Here is a 14279-nt window from a genome sequence, read left to right on the forward strand (position 1 = left end):
TGGTGTCAAGGCATCACGTTCCTGATCCTCCCTCTGGCCATAGCACAGTGTGTGTGTGTGTGTGTGTGTGTGTGTGTGTGTGTGTGTGTGTGTGTGTGTGTGTGTGTGTGTGTGTGTGTGTGTGTGTGTGTGTGTGTGTGTGTGCATGTATGCAGCTGCATGTTTGTGTATCTGGAAAGGAGAATTGATCACACTCTCTTTCTGCCTCGGGACTGTTGGTGGTGGTGGGAGCGAGCTGTTCTCCTGGATAGGAGCTGATAGAAAACTGGGAGGGAATTAATTAGGGGAGTTTCTCCATCTTGATATGAACACCGGGTTACACACGCACACACAGTCCGTGTTGACGTCAGAGAGACGCGCCTTAAAATCAAAGAGCGCATCACGGGGAGATGCATGGTTTCATCACGCGCACTGGCTCGCTTTGGACTGTAAGGTAGCAGGAATCCTGTAGAGGCTGTAGCAGCTGGGTGAATGTGGCGGGACTGCGAGGGAAGCCAAGAAGTTACTTTGTGACTGTTTTCGAGGTGCGTAAAATGAAAGTGCTGCGTAAACGTCTCCGTGCCCCTGCTTGGATACGGTGGTAGACGGTATCAACATTTTTAAACCTGAAAAGTTGACTGGCAAACTAGCTCTGAACTAGTGTCCGAGGCAAAAGTCTCCCCTTGGCACGGATGCTGTTGGATGTCGCCCCGGGTCTGCGCTCCAGCTTCTGTCTCTCTGATCTTCTTTGAGCCATGGCTTACTCTCCGCTGGGATACTCCTACTCAACCACACCGCAGGTACAGTCAGATGTGTTTTGTTTTTTGTTTTCTTTTTTTCTTTATTGTTTTTGTGCTTCAGGTTAATGAAAATAATAAAATGTAGGCTTCTACACATTCAAAATATCCACGAATATGTTACTTGTTTTCTTCGCAAAATGCCACAAAATCAGAAAAGCGCAGGAATAAAAGAAGCATTGCAGGACTTTAAGATGACTTGTGCTGTAGACTGTGGACTTTTTGCGGTGCATTTAAAACCTAATTTTATTTATTGGTTTTCGGGTGTGTGAAAAAACACCTTTCAATATATTTCTTATATCATTGTTATGGGACAAATGAGATTCATTTTGCATTTTTTCGTGCCAAAGTTTCTGATGACCTCCAGCTCTCTGGCCGGTTGTCTGGAACCGGGAACGCCTCCGTCGCACCCGGTGCTGCGCTCCCCGAGCCACCAGCTCACCTCAGGCACCGGCATTGGAGTCTACAGCGGCCCTTATCCAAAAAGCCAAGGTTATTATAGCAGCTGCACCAGCGACACCACCGCTCTCTATTCCAGAGTAAGTTTCACATTTCACTTATTTGTTATTGCCGTTATTTAAAAACGCGTAATTCTACTCATTTTGTAAGAAAACGGAGGGAAGAAAGATTGAAAAATAAGTGACCCTGTAGTTTTTGAAGACTGCACAGGAATGATATGTGAATATTATACCCATATGACAAGAAAGTCAACAAAAGTAATTTCAGGTTGAAGCCACTCTTTGATGCTTTCCTGTGAAAATGTGATGGAATATTTAAGAATTCTGATTCAATATTTCATATCAGCTATTTGCCAATATTTTCAGGGGCCGCTAGATCCCAAAGACGGAGCTGCATCTTTGCATGTGGGGACATCTCAGACTCCTGCCTACTATCCCTATGAATATACATTTGGACAGTATCCCTACGATAGATATGGGTAAGTCAAAGTCCGCAGACTGAGTGAACGCTTTTATTCCCTTCAAATTAAACTTTTTCAATTCAAAACTGTAATATCGTCTTTGGCATCCTTTGTTTGTAGTGACCTCATATTCTTTTATGTCTTGGCTTCATTACAGAAGTATTACACTAAGTATAATATCCTTACTGGGATTTAGAGTCTGGAACTGGCACAGGGTTATATGTGTGGGGTTTTGTACTTTATGCTGTAGTCTGTCTCCTAAGGCATCATTAATGTGTGATTTAAAGTCAATAGTGAAGGAGGCCTTTCTTTATAGCAGATGTCATGCATTTGTTTTTGGTAGGACATAGCATAATGTTGTTTCATTTATCACGATTTGGCTCAGGTATTCCTGCTCTGACGGTGCCTCCCGTCGTAAAAATGCCACCCGGGAGACCACCAGCACCTTGAAGGCTTGGCTGCAGGAACATCAGAAGAACCCCTACCCCACAAAGGGAGAGAAGATAATGCTTGCTATCATTACCAGGATGACCCTGACACAGGTAGGATTTAGCAAAACAAGTTTTAAGGGCACTCTAGATGGCTGCGTCTTGAAGTTTAGTTTTCCCTCAGTACATTTCTGGTGGCATCGATTTGTCGTTCTTTGTGTTTGCTTTACTTCTTTCACATTTTCTATTACACCTATATACTTTTTTCCTTCTTTCCTTCTTTCTATTCTTGGCTTTGCCTTTTCCGTCCCTCCCGTCACGAACATATAATGCCATTGTTTGATTTTCTGTTCCTTTCTAACCTCCATTCCTCCCCTCCCTCAGGTGTCTACTTGGTTTGCAAATGCACGCCGGAGGCTGAAGAAGGAGAACAAGGTGACGTGGTCGCCACGGGCTTGTAAAAGCTCTGATGACCGAGGCTGTGATGATGACAGTGACGAAGCTGAGAAGCCACTTAAAGATGACAAAGACCTTCCTGGTAAGCAGGAACTAAATCAATCTGTCAGCACATTTTGCATGTTTCAAGGTTTGCTCAAAGGCTGATTAGCATGCACAGACTTTGTTATCTGTATCATTCATTATTTCAGATCAACACTGTGCAGACCTGCAGAGTGACCTTGAGGACTTTGACCTGCTTGAGTCAGATGGTTCTGACTGTGAACCGAAGCCACAGTTTCTTTCTGAGGACAATGGCACAAACAAAAACACAGACCTCCCACATGGGCATCTCACACACAACCCAGACCCACTGCACAGAAAAGAGAGGTTGTCTCCAGAATGCCCCAAACTCACACCTGCCCAGCAGCAAAACAGCAGCTTCTATCCAAACCCAGACCTTCGAAGTACAGATACCAAGCCGAAAATCTGGTCCATCGCTCACACTGCTGTATCTTTGGATGCCAGCTTGCAGCCAGAATACCCTGCCTGTATGCTGTCATCAACCGGGTCCTCCTCTCCTGGGTATCCATCAAATATGGCGTTAACCAAGCAAGACAGACAACAGGAATCACCGGTGGCCACTCTCAGAGAATGGGTGGATGGAGTTTTCCATGGTCCTCCTTTCCAACAGCCCAAACCAGCTGAGGTGTGGAAAGGCTTAAATGATGGCGTAATAGATAACAGAACACCGGGACAATCCTTTGAACATGTTAGGTCTACGTCATCTTTGTAGTCCAACCAACACATTGTCAACGGAATATTTCAAAGACTGCTGGACTGCAAAAAGTCGATATTTTGTTGTTGTGACATGACCAATTGACCGCTCGCTAATCACCAACCCCCTTAGTTACTGTTGCTTCACCTGTCAAACTTTCCATTTTCGCTCAGCACATGTGCAGTTTATAATGATAGCGGTGGCAGATTTACCATCAAAATTCATATAAACCTTTGAGACGGGAGGTCCTTGATTCCAGGCATAGGCAGCCAAAAGCAGGCTTCTTATTTCTAGTCAACAACTGTGGATTTTGCTGACTGAAATGACAACTGTTGGTGGCAGATTTTATTAGCTCTAGCCATTTTGCTAATTAAGCTAATAATATCTCAACTTTATTAGAAAACCTGGCTGGCTGACTTTTTAGTGTTTCCTGCTGAATATTGTAAAAGGGTCTTAAACAGGCATTTGCTGGCTAGGCTACATACGTGATATTGTGCAGACGGAGGCTAAAGCATCATGTCCCAGGCAAAAAGTCAGCATATCCTCACCAGCTGATGATCCATGTATCAAACGTGCTGGTTTTTATGACTAATGGGTGCATCTGGCAAATGTATTGTAATCTAAGGTAACGCTGGCTTGGGTTGCTGAAGCGTAAACTTTCTCAAATTCAGTAAAGAGCATGACAGAGCTGCTAACGTCAGCCAATAGAACTAAGCACCCAAGACTGGCCATCACACAATGAGAAAACATGATGCTCCAGTGGATATGCTTGTCATGTAATGTAACACAGGAACCCCACAAATTATGTAGTCAAGTAAACACTAGTTCATGATGTGCTCCTTGGCTTTGGAGGTCATTTCTTGGTAACTGTAGGTACGCTTGGTAGCCAGATATGCCAATGATTGCAGCTTATGATGGGAAAAAGGCACCACCTTCTAAATGCTGTCAATGCAGAGTATTGCTCCTACTGTAGTCCTGTGTACCTCTGGAGAAATCCAAAGTTTGACAGACCTGGTGTGCCCTGTTACGGCGGTGTATGGGTTTAGTGAACGGTCAATTAACAACATTTGGAAAGGCCATAGCCCTCTCATGGGCGCCATTAATGGTCAAATGTCTTAGAGCAAACAAATGTCACCACACACGTTTCTGCAGCTAGGTTGTACGGTTCACACACATGAAGAATATACAATATTGTACACTTGCACTAAAGCCTGCACATGCACTGAGTCACAAAAATAAAAGGTGTATTCCGGAGCATGGCAAAGTTCTCTGAGTGTGCCCTTACGTTAGCTGTCCACTGTGCTGCAACCACTGGTATCAGTTTAGATGATGTAAATTCTGTACAGGGATAGTGGAAAATACCTCCGCAGCTTCGGCTATGTGTGTGTGCGTGAGTGTTTGTGTGTGTCTGTGTGTGTGTTTTGAGGGAGTGAAAGGGGGGAAGTGGATGGTATTCAGCCGTGACTAATGGAAACACACAGAGGAGGGTGCTGCTAAATTGTTAAATCGATGCCACTTCCACCCCGGCTCCAGATATAGCTGCAATCAGCGATGCGTCCCTTTTCATTAGGTGGCTTTTGACTTTGTCATCCTGGGACTGCAAGAAAACCCACCGCACACAAAATGCTTCATAAAACCTCTTAAGTAATTTTAAGTAAGTGTCACATCTTTATCCACTTCGGTGACTTTTTCATACAACCAAAACAAGAAACATCACCAAAATAATCAGAGAAATAAGGCTGGCTTCATTAGGCCTAAACGTTTCATGAAAAATACATTTCAATCAACTTCAATTACTGACGGAAACATCACAAATTTAGCACCGAAAACAGTGAAACCAACGTTTTCTGAAACAAAGCACAACAAGAAACAGTAAGAAGTTATTTTTTTTTACCCCCCACCTTTCTCCTCCTCCTGTTTTCGATTTAGGAAGAGTGATAAAGTATTTATCAGAACAGAGGAGGGATCTGCCTGGGCTTTGTATGGAATTAACCATTTCAGATTAAATAATTCAGGATGAATTCAACCGAGAATTTCATTCTGTTTCTGCCTCATAAATAAGTTAGGTTTAAGATGATAAATAATGACATCTGACTTCTTATTTCTGTAAAGTTTTCTTTCTTCCACTTGCTGTCCGACAGGATCTCATTGTGGTTGGCTGCAAATATATTTTTTATATTACTGCTCAAAACTTCTTTTTCTATCTAACTTTGATGTACTAGAAATGATACAATTTTGTTTCCCTTTGAAAAATCTTGAGGTGGATTTGACTTCAAAAGAAGAGGCGGTAGTGTCGTGAAGAATATAGGACGGCAGTGAGATAAGAGGTTGACCCTGCGCTGAGTGGGGATAAGAGATATGAGGTTATACTTGTTCTCACTCTGAGCTGTTTGAGACATGACTCGTCTCAGAGCACGGGGAAAACTGTAAAAGTACATATATACTGCAAACTGGCGTTGAGCATTAAATCTGCTCCAACTTTGATACAAACACTAAAAAAAAAGGTCTCACTTTGTTCAGAGTATTAAAAATTTTCTGGAATCCAGTGTTCTACTCTTTTCTGTTTTTTCAAAATAATTTGTTCTGAGAGAATCCCTCAAATCAATAAGGGTGTTCCGTACAATCATTATGTCACTCAGTTTAACTAGTTATTTAAAATTACCCTCCAGGCATAGACTGAATGCAAAAAAAACCCATCTCTGTTCATCAAAAAGACATGTTTGGGAGTTTTTTCATGACTTAAATGTAACTCTACACCTTTGCCTTCATGTAGTATCCACTGATCTAAGCAGTCCCCAACTCAGCTCAGCTATCTGACAAACTGTTATGAGGAACGTTTGCTGTAACTGTCTCAGTCAACACCTCCTGTCCTGTCAGGATTTGACACGAATGGAACCTGGTGGGTTAATGTTGGCTAACATTATCTCACACACATTTGTTTGGACACAGTCAACGGATAAAACCTGGGAAAAAATAAATTTACCAACACGGATTAATGGATGGAACAGCGTTAGGCCTCAATAAAAGTTAAAGGCTACAGCAGGCTACAGTTAGCTCTCAGATTTTCAGATACTTTGGTAACACATGGAACCTCACCATTTCCCCTTTTGCAACCGAAAACAGAACACGTCTCTGCCAGCATTATCAAAATAGTGAAGCTTAGCTTGCAAAATACCGATATGTAACTACACCTGGCTTCACCTCTGATACCCCTCGTTTCACTGTAGGCCCACCCCACAACATGATGGGATTGATTCATTAGGTGTGTTATGCATGTTACCCTGACTGTGAGTGGATGTAGCCTCTTGGTTGAATTGAAGGCAATGCAAAGTGCTTTAAACCTGCATTCTACTAACGGCCAACAGGGGGCGACTCCACTGATTGCTAAAAGAAGTCCAACTGTATGTATGCCTCTGAGGAAATGACCCTACTTCTCACTTGATTTATTACCTAAATTAAATTAACATTTGAGGTAAAAACTTGTAGAGTACAATAGATGATAAAGCAGGTTATGCTTTAGGGTGTGACCACCTTGTGATTGACAAATCACTACCACAGCATGTCCTTGGATTCTCAGTCAGATCCAGTCAGGATAAAGAAGCAGCAGCGCGTATCCTCCCAAGCTCCACCCTCTCGTCCAAATATGGTCAACCAAGATGGTGACGGCGTAATGCCAAACTCAAGGCTTCAAAATGGTAGTCTACAAACCAAGAGGTGACATCAAGGTGGGTTTACACTTGAATCTGAGTTTTTGGCCCACTGCAGTTCCAAGGAGAAAAGGCTCAGCCAAGGCACTGACTGCAAGTCAGTCACTCATACTGTTTAGTTTTACATTGTAAAGTGACACCAGGACTTCAAAACTTAAATAACTGGTCTTTTGGCCACTTGGGGGCGGCAGAAATAAGGTGTGACCACAACACAAACGTCACCTTTTAAGATGTTGTGGAGTCACCTTCTCTCCTGCTAAATGTGCATCTGTGTTCCTCAATTTTTCTGTCTACTGTTTAGTAAAATACCATTTTTGGAGCTTTTTTCTCTAAAAACGGCTACCTATCTACCCACAGCCAAAACAACAAGCTGAAAGACACTAGAAATCTTTGTTTACATAGCTGATGGGAAGGGCAGATGATAATTGTCTAATTTGATCCGTTGCAATTATAAAAAATATTGAAAATAGGCCCTTGAGTATTCCTGAACTTTGTCAAAGTGTTCTTCATACAGTGATTTTTCACTCTGTCTTAGAAGTTTTCATTTCTTTATCAGTAACTGACTAAACACTACATTTTTAAAGTGGGTGTTTTAAAATTCGAGCACAGTTAATATAAAACTTCAGAAAACTTGTTTTGACTAGTTTGACAAAGTTTTCCAAATGATTCCACTTAGAGAAGGTGGTGTGCACCTTAAAATTAGCTGTTTACCAAGTAAAATTATGATGCAAAATACCATCAAAACTGGGAATATGACAGATTTTTTGCCGTTAATTTACATTTCCTCTTGTGAGAGTGCCCCTCCATCGTCTCTCTCACCTCCCGTTTTCACACTCTCCATCTTACTCCACTGACCTCTCACATTTCCCCCCCTTACTCCTCCAGCCACCACCCATCTTATCTTCTTCCTCATTTCCTTCCCTAACTCCACATCTCATTCTCATTCCCCGTCCTCCACACTCTCCCTCTGTCTCTCCTCCTCCTCCTCCTTCCCTCCACTCGTCTCACCTCACCTCTGTCTGCTCTCGACACACAAGCGAGCCACTCAACAGCCAGTCTGACACGAAGGCCTGCTCCCTGGGCCATATAATGTGATTAAGCCTCAGTGTGTTGCTGCAGGCCGGGGAATGTTAGAGCCACTGTTTACTTGTCTGGCTCACATCACCAGGAGTTATTTGGCCTTTTATGTCTTATGGGAAAACTGACACAAGCTTGATAGGCAAAGGAGGACTTTTATCCGCTCAGAAAAGTAACCTAGGAATGCTTTCTTAAATGAATCGGTCATATTATTCATTCTGCAACCTGAGACCCTTTTTCTAAATCGCTTCTACTTTTAAAATTTCCAGTGGAATGTCTGCACGGGAAGTATTGACAACTTCAAATTACTCCTCTCTGCACCCTCCGTCTGACACCTATTTCCTTTCAACACTGTCTGTGTCTCTGTCACATACTCAAACACACACACACACACACACACACACACACACACACACACACACACACACACACACACACACACACACACACACACACACACACAGGCATACATATACACAGTTCTAAGTCTCTTGTGTCTTGTCACACACACTTTGGTTTCCGGGGCTATCAAAGTGCTGAGTGCAAACTCTCTCCTCCAAAAACTGTCACATGTCGCCAGAGGTGTCTCGCTCCCTGCGGTAACCCTCTGAGCTCCTGGCACAAGAACAAGTCATTATTTCCATGGTAAAGGTCAGAAGCTCTGTCACCTGACTCTAAAGTGGAGCTGAGTGGAGTCGCCCCGAGACATTGACCAAAGGTCAGTTTTCTGTTTTGCCTCTCATACAGTAAGTATAGATGTGAAGAGGATGGGCTGCTCCCAGATCTGCCTATGAGCTCCTTTTGGTCACAGTGGCTTCCAGACATGGAGGTTCAGATAATTGGCTGCAGGGAGCTCCATAATGAGCCTGAGGGTCTGTAATATGACACATCTTCAAGGAGAAATATTTTAATAGGGCAATTACAGGGAAGAGGAGGATGTTTTGTGTAGAGTGAGTGATTGTTGTCGTGGGGCGCTGTGTTAAGGAATTCAATGGCATTTAACTCCATTATCTATTGTGTGGCTCAGCAGCGAGGAGATGTTCAATATGATTACAGTCTCATTTGAGCTTATTTTTGTCTGAACGCTCTGACCCAGCAGTGCATGCTTTGGAACTGCATTTGAAATTATTATCTAACATTATGCAGAAAGAAAGTGGATAACTGGATGTAGCCAAAGACGCCTCTGGTGATATGACAGTTTAAGACTGAACCCATGAATGAGTACGTCTGCAAATTGGTTGAACCCAACTTTATAATCTGCAGTTACTTGACATATGTGATGTTAAAGAATTCCATTATGCTGGCTGATGCATTTAAGAGCAGTGAATAATTAAACAGTGCGGTTAAACCCGGCACAAAAACACTGCACTGTTTAATTCAGGACAATTCATATGCTCAGTTTCATCTGAAGATTTTGCCCCCGGCAATGCCTCCAACTCAACCAACCACCACCTCTGAACCACTCAGACTTACCAACCGCAAGACCCACCAGTCAGCTCTCTGACACTGACCCGGCTCGCCTGCCTCATTTTAACAATACACCTCTCTCCCCTTCAATCATCCAAAGTGGTCTGACTATAGATGAGGTTAACTACAGCATAAGCCTCACTTCCAGGAGTCACCGGGGCCAATTATATCAGCCTGACTACTCTTCCCAACCTGAGCTCTATGGTGTGGAAAATGCAGTTCCACTGGCTGCATCACTGGGGACAGAACAGGCTAGTGCTGTCTGGAGCCTGAGCCAAGCACGGGCCAATTTGGCATGCAGAGGTCTTTGGAGAATAAGCCTGATGAAATATATATATGATCTTCTTCAAACATGTATTGTTCCGCGCTAGTGTGTCTTATCAGGCTGGCTCCCTCCTGATGTCTTCCAGGCTTGGCAGAGCGAGACTCTACAGCGCAGATTGTGTGGGACCAATGCACAAGGAATGCTAAGATTCCCCTTACAATAAACAGTAGAGACGAGCCATATCTCACCTGCTTATTGATGAAAGCAGGTTCAAAGCCCTGCAATCGCAAGGAATCAGTTATTCATGTATTCCAAGATGCAGGATAGAAAAAAGTCCCACCCATGCAGATAACAATGGAGCAGATGACATTTTTAAGGTGCAGCGCGCCTTCCATCAGCCTTCTTCTTGTAGTTCAGACCAATTAAAGCTTTATCATATACAAAACCTTTTAGTGTCTGTTCTAAAAATGAATAGTTGTGGCTGGTGCGATAGAAAATCATGTCTAAAAACTTGCTTTTTATTGCTGTTCGTAGCAGTCTGTCACTGCCTTTGTAGTGCCAGACTGAACACATCTGCTGGACACTGCTGACCTCTGGCTGTCATAGGAGGGAACTGCATCCACAAATTCAAAGTACTGGTACCACGGCACTGGTACTCCAATAAAACAGGGACATGAAATGTGTCATGAAAAGAACCCTTGACGGAGCTGTGCACAGACAGCACTACGTGGTCATAGACAGACAGTCAGACAGACAGACAGGCTGACATGATATAATTTATTAACCAATATGGCAGTTTATACAGAGAAGCAAAGACAGAGGAAATGTTTTAGTGATGATGCTTCTGCTTGAACTGTAATCCACAGTAGCCACATGTGCCCACTTTTGTGTCTTTATCCTGGAGGGAGAGGCAGAGAAAGATCAGAGGTCAGAGATATCTTTAAAAACAGAACAGGATCTCAACAGATAATCCATAATTCATATTCACATGTTCAATGTTGCGTATTTATAGAAGAAACAGTAATGGGTAGGTGACTGTGCAGCTATGTAAAGTCTGATATCACTGAGAATAATACTGCTTTGCATCAACACTGATGAACACTTTTAATCTGATTCACAGTAATCAAAGCGTTGGCTGCTCTTTAACAAACAGTAAACAACCACCACGACACAGAGTGACTGATGAGGCTTTGCCAAAATGGGCATACGGACCACTTCAAATCACTTTATTATCATAATGTGTGCAGGTTCTTACCAGGTTGATGTACACTTTGGGGTGGCCCAGGGCTCCTCCACCTCCGTCACAGGACACCACTCTGGCCTCAATGTCAGTCACTGGCTCCTCTGCCACCAATTTGATGGCAAAGTTCTTATTCACCTTCAGACAAACAATGATTTCTGTCACCATCGGCTCAGTAAAATGAGTTTTACATGAGTAAGAGGTACAAATCTCTCTGGAAAAAACTGGACAAGCTGTCTTTTAAAGGCTTCAGACCGATCTGTTCTCTTAGGCCTATGGCTCGCTCTCTGTTTAGCCCTCTACATGTGTGGAAGGTATGTTTAAATATGTATTAGACACACTGTAGACACAGTGAGACTGTGTTGGTGTGAAAAATGGCTGCTTCAATGATGAAGGCTATCCTGTATGTGTACCATCTATTTACCCTGCCAGCATACATCCAGTTCTTAAATAGGTTTAGTTATTATCTTAGTTTCTATTTAGTTTAGACACGTTTGTTTATTGTTTTTGTGTAATATGTGTGGCAATGTGTACTGGTTTGAATGTATGCTGAAATGTAGAACAGAAATGGATCTGAGAACAAGATGCTGATGTTTGGCCAAGCATAAATCTTTGTATGACACCATCCATCACCTCTGATGCTGCACACTGACGGCCTCATAAAGTTATTATACCCCCAACAACATCGGTTATCTGGTAACGTTTTAAGTGGCTTCTGTGGCAGGTACGTCTTACCTCTTTCTGTCTGCCAACGAATCTGACTCTCCTGTGATCGTTTTCATCAAAGACCTGTGAGGGGAAATAAAGTTATGTTCCAACTCATTATGCTGTTTTGCTGCTGATTTGGTGGTCACTTTTGAGGCACAATTTTTAGCCAGGTAAAGCAAGTACATCAGACTTTATCTGTACTTCAAAACGAAAAAGCTGTTGACACTCTCTGTGTGTGTTACAATAAACTACCAAAATTCAAATGTTAAAGGAAAACGATAACAGCCACGTCTGTCCGATGATGGATCTAAGTTAATTGACCCAATAGCTAAACTGACACAAGGCTAAGCTAATGTTGAGCTACGCAGTAATACCAACACGAGAAAATTAAAAAATGATCACTTACTTGGCCCGTGTGAGTAATGGGCTCGCCGGTACTGGAAACTTCTATGCTGTAGCGATGAACAGGTACGGCAGCCAGTCGCAAAGGTGTAACAAGCGCCTTAGCATTTTTACTGAAGGACAGAACTCTACCCACTGCGGCCGCCATGTTTACAACAGCCTAATGTCCCAAGGTGCCGTGCGGATAACACAGAACGTAGGAATATTATCACCCTGACGTTCATCTTCCAGGTTCAAAGTAGTTATATACGGTGTACCAACCGCAGCGAACTTTCCAGTTAAGTCTTTGCACTTAGGTATATGTTATGAAAGACAACAAACACGGTCATTTTGGAGTTAGACTCTACCAATGGCGGGGGAGGCAATATTTGTCCAAAGTCAGAGAGGGAAACTGCCTTACAGGCTGAACTGAGGGCTGCAAAAACAAATATCTTCTCGCAAACCGGAAGCAGTTATATCCTCTCGAATAAGAGCACCATAGCGTCCGTGTTGTGGTGATTAAAACGCAGCATTCAGGGACATATCACCTGTTGTAGTTACCCAAGGAATTTCTAAAAGGTTCGTTTTCGTTCTTTGACTTTGTGGTACGACTGTGTTGTGTTGGAGACGAAAAGGTCGGCCGTTTTTATATCTGTCTGTGGCGCTAGCAGGTCAACTCATGACATGCTCGTCTCCTTGGCACGTAGCCCCGCTATGCTACAGTGGCACCGTACTGTGGAATTTACATGTGTAACATGTCACTTACGAAAACACCCATGCAAGGCTCCATATGACTTTGCATTACGCTGCTTAGTTTTGCTCAGTTTTTTAGGAAGCTGGCTGTACAGGGGTACAATAGTTGATACATGTTAATGGTTCATAGAGTAAGTATTAACTCTACAGCATATTGCCACCGAGGATATGTATGTTGATAATGTAGCTACGTGCAGGGTGTTATTGCTAGTCTTTGATGCAATAGTTAATCTTGGGATGGGTTATGTAACGTGATTGAGATTATATAAATAATACTTTGAATGTGATGGGCAAACAAGTAAGGGCATTTCTTGTTAATTTCTCAAATAATTTGGGAAATCATTTCTTTACATTAACATGACAATAACCCAATCTCACACTAGAAATATAGTCTTATGTTATAGAATTGTGATATCCATTTTTCAACTGCAGTTACATATGATCTCTCGCTGACCCCCCTCTGCAGCCTTTGCCACCATGGCGGCCCTCCTTTTGAAGCACCTGGCTTCCTCCCTGACGCGTCAAGTGGCCCAGACGAGCCGGTTACATCTGACCTCGCCAGCAGCTTGTGCTTACAGATGTCTCTGCACCCTCACCACGGCTCCCCGCACACTGCTCCTGTCATCACCCAGAGTCAGCTCCGTCCAGCCCCCCTCATCCGGTTCCTCTGCCCAGTGTGGGCAGTCTCTGCTGGGCCAGTGTCAGCATCTTCCCTGCAACCAGTCTTCTGCAGGCATGAAAACCAAGTCTGCCCTGAAGAGACGCTGCAAAGACTGTTTCTTTGTTCGACGCAGGGGGCATTTGTTTGTGTTTTGCAAGACTAATCCGAGGCACAAGCAGAGGCAGGGCTGAAATGTCAGAGTATGGAGAAGATTGTTTGGAGATTGTGGATATACAGAAGAACTGTGCTACCAAAATAAATTGTTTGACTGAAAAATGTTCATCGCTCTTTTCATACATCTGTTTTCCTCTCAACAGCAATGGGCCAAAGTTCAACAGATTTTCACAGTGAACAAACTGAATTCTAACATTTTGTTAGCAATCTCTTTCTTAAAATTCCACAACATTTTATATGGTCAATATAGCTAATATGAGATTATTCTGAATAAAGTTTAGCTTCCAAAAAATATATACCTATACTGTACATTACAGATGCATGCACAATATAAAGAGCCATTCTCTGTGGACCATTGCATGGTTCAAGTAATTTTTGAATCTTTTTATACTAAGCAACAAGCTACGAAGCAAGAACTTGATTGTAGCCAAATCTAAGATAAGTAGAGTAATTCTTTTTTTCACCCCACGTTTTCAAAATGTTACCTTACATCTAATATTTATTAGCCTG

General features: G+C 42.8%; 2 protein-coding genes and 1 long non-coding RNA gene across 3 annotated transcripts; 2 read left to right on the plus strand and 1 right to left on the minus strand.

The window, feature by feature from the left end:
* Positions 1-470: 470 nt before the first annotated feature.
* irx4b (iroquois homeobox 4b) lies at positions 471-3940 on the plus strand. The gene is made up of 6 exons (XM_070985187.1): positions 471-779; positions 1127-1315; positions 1601-1713; positions 2081-2237; positions 2508-2661; positions 2771-3940. The coding sequence occupies exons 1-6, from the start codon at positions 735-737 to the stop codon at positions 3352-3354; spliced, it is 1242 nt and encodes a 413-aa protein (XP_070841288.1). The 5' UTR covers positions 471-734; the 3' UTR covers positions 3355-3940.
* A 6675-nt stretch (positions 3941-10615) lies between these two features.
* ndufs6 (NADH:ubiquinone oxidoreductase subunit S6) lies at positions 10616-12365 on the minus strand. Its single transcript, XM_070984947.1, has 4 exons — positions 12207-12365; positions 11828-11881; positions 11108-11230; positions 10616-10750 (listed from the first exon to the last, which is right to left on the minus strand). Exons 1-4 carry the CDS (start codon positions 12348-12350, stop codon positions 10682-10684), a joined length of 390 nt encoding a protein of 129 aa, XP_070841048.1. The 5' UTR covers positions 12351-12365; the 3' UTR covers positions 10616-10681.
* Positions 12366-12656: 291 nt separating this feature from the next.
* On the plus strand, positions 12657-13871 carry LOC139346010 (uncharacterized). The gene is made up of 2 exons (XR_011603230.1): positions 12657-12760; positions 13401-13871. It is a non-coding gene; the product is annotated as an uncharacterized lncRNA (long non-coding RNA).
* Positions 13872-14279: the final 408 nt, after the last annotated feature.

Source organism: Chaetodon trifascialis, chromosome 17, assembly GCF_039877785.1.
Source record: "Chaetodon trifascialis isolate fChaTrf1 chromosome 17, fChaTrf1.hap1, whole genome shotgun sequence".
Lineage (NCBI taxonomy): Eukaryota > Metazoa > Chordata > Actinopteri > Chaetodontiformes > Chaetodontidae > Chaetodon > Chaetodon trifascialis.